The sequence below is a fragment of the Oncorhynchus tshawytscha genome, unplaced genomic scaffold (genome assembly GCF_018296145.1).
Source record: "Oncorhynchus tshawytscha isolate Ot180627B unplaced genomic scaffold, Otsh_v2.0 Un_contig_2380_pilon_pilon, whole genome shotgun sequence".
In the NCBI taxonomy this organism is placed as follows: Eukaryota; Metazoa; Chordata; class Actinopteri; order Salmoniformes; family Salmonidae; genus Oncorhynchus; species Oncorhynchus tshawytscha.
This window is the reverse complement of record NW_024609626.1, coordinates 121,369-129,103: the sequence shown is the minus strand read 5'-3', so window position 1 is coordinate 129,103 and position 7,735 is coordinate 121,369. Positions and strand designations below refer to the sequence as shown.

Sequence of the window (7,735 nt, the reverse complement as noted above, 5' to 3'; positions counted from 1 at the left end):
GACCATGAGTTCACTAAGCTGCTCTCCTCCTGATAAAGAAGAGGAGGTCTGCTGGACGGAGAAAGAGGGTCTGGTGAAAGAGGAGGAGGAAGTTACAATACAAAAACAAGTAGAGGGTGAGTCTGTTACGGTGAAAGAAGAAGAGAAAGACGTTTCAGTTAAAGAAGAGGAAGACTCGTTCAGAGTGAAAGAGGAGGAGGATGTTACAGTAAAAGAAGAGGAGAAAGAGGAGGCTGCGGTTTTTGGAGTGAAAGAGGAGGAGGAAGAGGTGACTGTCACATTGAAAAAGGAGGAGGAAGAAGAGGAGGAAACTGGATATCTGGGCCCGGTTTCCCAAAGCCATCTTAAGGCATCCAATAGTTCTAATGATGAATTTAGTCATAAGATGCTTTTGGAAAACCGGGCCCTGATTAACACTAGTAAGTACTGTCTTAAAAACAGAGGCACAAACTCTGCAGTTGTTGAACTGATGTTTGGTGTTAAAGGGGAAATCTGTAATTACAACATCCATATTTTGACTTTTAAATTATTTATTTATAGCCATTGATTCTTGAAGAATATAAAATGCCTCATTTTGTTTAGTTCAACTGTTGTTAACCTGTCTCAGAACCCAAATCATCTGATTTTTTACTGGGTTTAACAAATAATGTAAATCTTTAACACTGTATTCCTCAACATGGTTAAAACTATCATGTTGATATCATGGATGGTCAGTCCTTGTATCCATAAGTCTGTCTATGAATGTTGAAATAGTTACATTTCTCCAGTCCCATCCATCATCTTATTACCAAAACAGTGGTGGAATGACAGCTTTGTTATTGTCACAACTGCAGATTTGATGTGGGATTTAATCAGCAACAAAGTGTCAGCCCTGAGACTTGGTCGGTTGACATGTTTTATTTCACCTTTTACCTTCAGACCAGTCTTGTCAGGCTTCTGTGTGTCCACATGTACGTGTTGGTGAGAGACTTACCTTTCTACAGAGGGATCATATTATGTCCACATGTACGTGTTGGTGAGAGACTTACCTTTCTACAGAGGGATCATATTATGTCCACATGTACGTGTTGGTGAGAGACTTACCTTTCTACAGAGGGATCATATTATGTCCACATGTACGTGTTGGTGAGAGACTTACCTTTCTACAGAGGGATCATATTATGTCCACATGTACGTGTTGGTGAGAGACTTACCTTTCTACAGAGGGATCATATTATGTCCACATGTACGTGTTGGTGAGAGACTTACCTTTCTACAGAATCATATTATGTCCACATGTACGTGTTGGTGATAGACTTACCTTTCTACAGAGGGATCATATTATGTCCACATGTACGTGTTGGTGAGAGACTTACCTTTCTACAGAGGGATCATATTATGTCCACATGTACGTGTTGGGAGAGACTTACCTTTCTATCTTTAACCTGTCTGTGCAGAGGGAGAGAACTCATCTGAGGGATTATGTCCACATGTACGTGTTGGTGAGAGACTTACCTTTCTACAGAGGGATCATATTATGTCCACATGTACGTGTTGGTGAGAGACTTACCTTTCTACAGAGGGATCATATTATGTCCACATGTACGTGTTGGTGAGAGACTTACCTTTCTACAGAGGGGTCATATTATTGTGTAGCTAAAAACTGTTCAGATGTTTTTTGTGAGAAGACTGATTTTTAGGATGTCTCATGGTCTGAAAAACCCTGATGTATCTCTATCACTTTTCACTGCAGTTTAAACAGACACATTTTTTTATGTATTTATTTAAAAGTTTATTTAAAACTTTTCTTATTTACAATGACGGCCTACTTTTAAATGGTGGGTTTTGTATTATGCTAATTCGTTTTCAGCTCTAGGTGGTTAACCTGTCTCCTCCCATTCATCTGATTGGACTGGGTTTAACAAATATCATCAATAAGGATCTTTAACCTGGATTCACCTGGTCAGTCTGTCATGGAAAGAGCAGCTGTTCATAATGTTTTGTACACTCAGTGTATATATCAAATCGAATGTATTTATAAAGCCCTACTTACATCAGCTGATATCTCAAAGTGCTGTACAGAAACCCAGCCTTATACACCTAGAAAGGCCAAAACCTAGAGGAACCAGGCTGAGGGGTGGCCAGTCCTCTCAAAGGCTGTGCCGGGTGGAGATTATACACCTGGAGAGGAACCAGGCTATGAGGTGTGGCCAGTCCTCTTCTGGCTGGAAAAACTCCCGGGTGGAGATTATACACCTGGAGAGGAACCAGGCTCTGAGGGGTGGCCAGTCCTCTTCTGGCTGTGCCGGGTGGAGATTATACACCTGGAGAGGAACCAGGCTCTGAGGGGTGGCCAGTCCTCTTCTGGCTGTACTGGGTGGAGATTATACACCTGGAGAGGAACCAGGCTCTGAGGGGTGGCCAGTCCTCTTCTGGCTGTGCCGGGTGGAGATTATACACCTGGAGAGGAACCAGGCTATGAGGGGTGGCCAGTCCTCTTCTGGCTGTGCCGGGTGGAGATTATACACCTGGAGAGGAACCAGGCTATGAGGGGTGGCCAGTCCTCTTCTGGCTGTGCCGGGTGGAGATTATACACCTGGAGAGGAACCAGGCTATGAGGGGTGGCCAGTCCTCTTCTGGCTGTGCTCGGGTGGAGATTATACACCTGGGAGAGGAACGGGTGGAGTCCTCTTCTGGCTGTGCCGGGTGGATTATACACCTGAGGAACCAGGCTTATACACCTGGAGAGGAACCAGGCTCTGAGGGGTGGCCAGTCCTCTTCTGGCTGTGCCGGGTGGAGAGGAACCAGGCTCTGGAGGGGAGAGGAACCACCTCTTCTGGCTGTGCCGGGTGGAGAGGAACCAGGCTCTGAGGGGGCCAGTCCTCTTCTGGCTGTGCCGGGTGGAGAGGAACCAGGCTCTGAGGGGGGCCAGTCCTCTTCTGGCTGTGCCGGTGGAGGAGAGGAACCAGGCTCTGAGGGGGGCCAGTCCTCTTCTGGCTGTGCCGGGTGGAGAGGAACCAGGCTCTGAGGGGGGCCAGTCCTCTTCTGGCTGGCTGTGCCGGGTGGAGAGGAACCGGGAGGAACCAGGCTCTGAGGGGGAGGGAACCAGGCCAGTCCTCTTCTGGCTGTGCCGGGTGGAGATTATACACCTGGAGAGGAACCAGGCTCTGAGGGGTGGCCAGTCCTCTTCTGGCTGTGCCGGGTGGAGATTAGAAACCTAGAGAGGAACCAGGCTCTGAGGGGTGGCCAGTCCTCTTCTGGCTGTGCCGGGTGGAGAGGAACCAGGCTCTGAGGGGTGGCCAGTCCTCTTCTGGCTGTGCCGGGTGGAGATTATAACATTTGTCCCTGTACGTTCACATGTGGAACTGCATTAAATGTTTTTTCAATCATTAAGAAATGTGATCCCAATGTCACACATTGTCCTCTTCATTAATAGAAACTCATATACTGTATAGTATTAGTTTAAAACTAAAATGGACCAATCCTGGATCGCCCCCTGTATTATCAGCCACTGAAATAGGAGAGGCTTTGTCCCCCTCTCTGTTTGTTTACTCAACCCAGAGTGAAACCAAAACACCCCATGTAGCCCATGGCAACCTGATGACTCAGAGTCACGTCATAAACAAGTAGAATGACCACCGTGGGAGAAAATAACTGATATTCACCATCTGGGACCATTCAACAGTCTAGATTTACCAGGTTATTACCAAATAAACTGTTCACCATCTGGGACCATTCAACAGTCTAGATTTACCAGTGTAACAGCTCTGGCTTCTCCATGCAGACTGGCAGCTCTGGCTGCTCCATGCAGATTGACAGCTCTGGCTGCTCCATGCAGATTGACAGCTCTGGCTTCTCCATGCAGACTGGCTGCTCTGGCTGCTCCATGCAGACTGACAGCTCTGGCTGCTCCATGCAGACTGGAAGCTCTGGCTGCTCTATGCAGACTGGCAGCTCTATGCAGACTGGCAGCTCTGGCTGCTCCATGCAGACTGGCAGCTCTGGCTGCTCCATGCAGACTGGCAGCTCTGGCTGCTCTATGCAGACTGGCAGCTCTATGCAGACTGGCTGCTCCATGCAACCTGGCAGCTCTGGCTGCGTTGAACAGGCAGGAGGCTCCGGCAGCGCTGTAGAGGAGGAAGGCTCTGGAAGCGCTGAACAGGCGGGAGACTCCGACAGCGCAGGAGAGGAGGAAAACGCGGGCTGCGCTGAACAGGCGGGAGGCTCCGACAGCGCTAGAGAGAAGGATGGCTCTGGCTGTGCTGAACAGGCGAGGCGCACTGAAGGCCTGGTGTGTGATGCTGGAACTGGTGGTACTGGATCGAGGACACGCACAGGAAGCCTGGTGCGGGGAGCTGCTACCGGAGGACTGGTGTGTGGAGGTGGCTCTGGATAGACCGGACCGTGCAGGCGCACTGGAGCTCTTGAGCACCGAGCCTGCCCAACCTTACTTGGCTCGATGCCCACTCTAGCCCGGCTAATACGAAGAGCTGGTATGTACCTTACCGGGCTATGCACCCGCACTGGAGACACCGTGCGCTCACTAGCATAACACGGTGCCTGCCCGGTCTCTTTAGCCCCCCGGTAAGCACAGGGAGTTTGCGCAGGTCTCCTACCTGGCATCGCCATACTCCCTGTGAGCCCCCCCCAATACATTTTTTGGGGTGACTCTCAGGCTTCCATCCGCGTCGCCGTGCTGCCTCTTCATACCAGCGCCTCTCCGCTCTCACCGCCTCCAGTTCTTCTTTGGGGCGTCGATATTCACCAGGCTGTGCCCAGGGTCCTTTTCCGTCCAATATCTCTTCCCAAGTCCAGAAGTCCTTTGATCGCTGCTCCTCACGATTAACAGGGAGAGTTGGCTCAGGTCTGACTCCTGACTCTGCCACTCTCTCCCTGAGCCCCCCCCCCCCAATAAATTCTTGGGGCTGCTTTTCGGGTTTCTTTCTGCGCCGCCGTGTCTTTCTCTTCGACTCAATTCTCCTATAGTCCTCTTCGCACTGCTCCAGCGTATCCCAGGCGGGCTCCGGCACTCTCTCTGGGTCGACCGCCCACCTGTCTATTTCCTCCCAAGTCGTATACTCCATACTCCTGCTGTCCATAACGTCCTCCCATGTCCATTCCTCCTTTCGCTGCTCCTGCTGTCGCTGCCTGTTACCACGCCACTCGGTCCGGGTGTGGTGGGTGATTCTGTAACGGCTCTCTTCTATCTCCTCCTCTGACGAAGAGGTAGAACAAGGATCAGACCAAAATGCAGCGTGATGATGATTCATGATATATTTTAATGAAGGAAAACCTATACATACAGAAACTACAAAACTAACGAAATGAAATAATGAAAACCGAAACAGCCCTATCTGGTGCAAACACAAAGACAGGAACAATCACCCACAAAATACACAGTAAAACCCAGGCTACCTAAATATGGTTCCCAATCAGAGACAACGAGAATCACCTGACTCTGATTGAGAACCGCCTCAGGCAGCCAAGCCTATGCTAGACACACCCCTAATCAGCCACAATCCCAATCTGGGACCATTCAAAAAACCCCAATTATTACAAATAAACTGTTCACCATCTGGGACCATTCAACAGTCTAGATTTACACACCCTAAATAAACTGTGAATTCAACAAATAATTAAAATATACTGACCAACCATTCAAAATTACTAAATAAACTGTTCACCATCTGGGACCATTCAACAGTCTAGATTTACCAGGTTATTACTAAATAAACTGTTCACCATCTGGGACCATTCAACAGTCTAGATTTACCAGGTTATTACTAAATAAACTGTTCACCATCTGGGACCATTCAACAGTCTAGATTTACCAGGTTATTACTAAATAAACTGTTCACCATCTGGGACCATTCAACAGTCTAGATTTACCAGGTTATTACTAAATAAACTGTTCACCATCTGGGACCATTCAACAGTCTAGATTTACCAGGTTATTACTTCTAAATAAACTGTTCACCTTCTGGGACCATTCAACAGTCTAGATTTACCAGGTTATTACTTGTTGGGGTTCTCATAGGCTTACAATTGTTTTGATTGTTGCTTGAACAGTCGCTAAGATATTTGGTTGTGATAGTTGCAAAATCCGTATTTTGGATGCAACATTTGTTAGCTTGAATGCTAACACACTCATTGTCAGGCTGGTAGCAAAAGCTAGACAATGATAATCTTACTGGTTGAATTGTTTTTAAAAATGATAAAGCAGTTGATTTGCGACGATGACGCAAACACTAGATTAAGCAGGACATTTAAACGAGCCTTACAATTATAATCAGAAAGTAGTGTTAAATGCACTCACAAGCGGCCGGTAGCCTAGTGGTTAGAGCATTGGGCCAGTAACTGAAAGGTTGCTAGATCGAATCCCTGAGCGAACAAGGTAAAAATCTGTTGTTCCGCCCCTGAACACGGTTAACCCACTGTTCTGAAGTTGTTCTTAACTGAATTTCCTAGTTTACATCCCTGTTAGTGAGCATTTCTCCTTTGCAAAGATAATCCATCCAGGTGTGGCTTATCAAAAAGCTGATTAAACAGCATGATCCTTACACAGGTGCACCTTGTGCTGGGGACAATAAATGGCCACTCTAAAATGTGCCATTTGTCACACAACACAATGCCACAGATGTCTGAAATTTTGAAGGAGCATGCAATTGGCATGCTGACTACAGGAATGTCCACCTGTGCTGTTGCCAGATAATTGAATGTTAATTTCTCTACCATAAGCCCCCTTCAATTTTTTTAATAGAATTTGACAGTACGTCCAACTGGCCTCACACTGCAGACCACGTGTATCGTGTGAGTAAGCGGTTTGCTGATGTCAACGTTGTGAACAGAGTGCCCTATGGTGGCTGTGGGGTTATAGTATGGGCAGGCATAAGCTACAGAAATTAAACACAATTGCATTTTATTGATGGCAGTTTGAATGCACAGAGATACCGAGACGAGATCCTGAGTCCCTTAGTCGTGCCATTCCTCCGTTGCCATCACCACTATTCCTGGAAGCTGAAAATGACCCAGTTCTTCCATGGCCTAGCATACTCACCAGACATGTCACCCATTGAGCATGTTTGGGATGCTCTGGATTGTGTACGACATCGTGTTCTAGTTCGCACCAATATCCAGCAAATTTGCACAGCCATTGAAGAGGAGTGGGACAACATTCCACAAGCCGCAATCAACAGCCTGATCAACTCTATGTGAAGGAGATGTGTCCTGCTGCATGAGACAAATGGTGGTCACACCAGATACGGACTGGCTTTCTGATCCACACCCATAACTTTTTTTTAGGGAATCTGTGACCAACAGATGCATATCTGTATTCCCAGTCATGTGAAATCCATAGATTAGGGCCTAATGATTTCCTTATACAAACTCTAACTCAGGAAAAAATATTTGAAATTGTTGCATGTTGCGTTTATAGTTTCTGTTCAGTATAAAATCTTCACTCACCATTTTTGCTCCACGCAGAGCTTATTATATTATTATATTCATAACTTGCAGTTTCCTCATTAGCAGGGAGGGGCCTATATTGCTGACTAAAAGTCTGCTTAGGGTTTCAGCAACTGTAATAACTTATGAATGCTAACGCTCCTTGACAAGCTAGTAGCAAAGCAAAGAGCATTTTACAGGAAGCGTTTAAAAAAAAAAGTATAAACTTGATTTGAGACGATGGCAAAAAAATGTTGCTCCATGCAGATTTACTTCATCCTTAACTAACGGTTTCTGGATTGGCAGGGACGA

At 46.8% G+C, this 7,735-nt stretch overlaps 1 protein-coding gene across 1 annotated transcript in view; it reads left to right on the top strand.

The window, feature by feature from the left end:
• The first annotated feature begins 243 nt into the window (after positions 1-243).
• LOC112240717 (zinc finger protein 239-like) overlaps positions 244-7,735 on the top strand; it is a 37,629-nt gene continuing 30,137 nt past the window's right edge. The window contains exon 1 of the mRNA XM_042316435.1: positions 244-419. Coding sequence (XP_042172369.1) covers positions 386-419 — 34 coding nt within the window. The 5' untranslated portion in view covers positions 244-385. The remainder of the gene's footprint in view (positions 420-7,735) is intronic.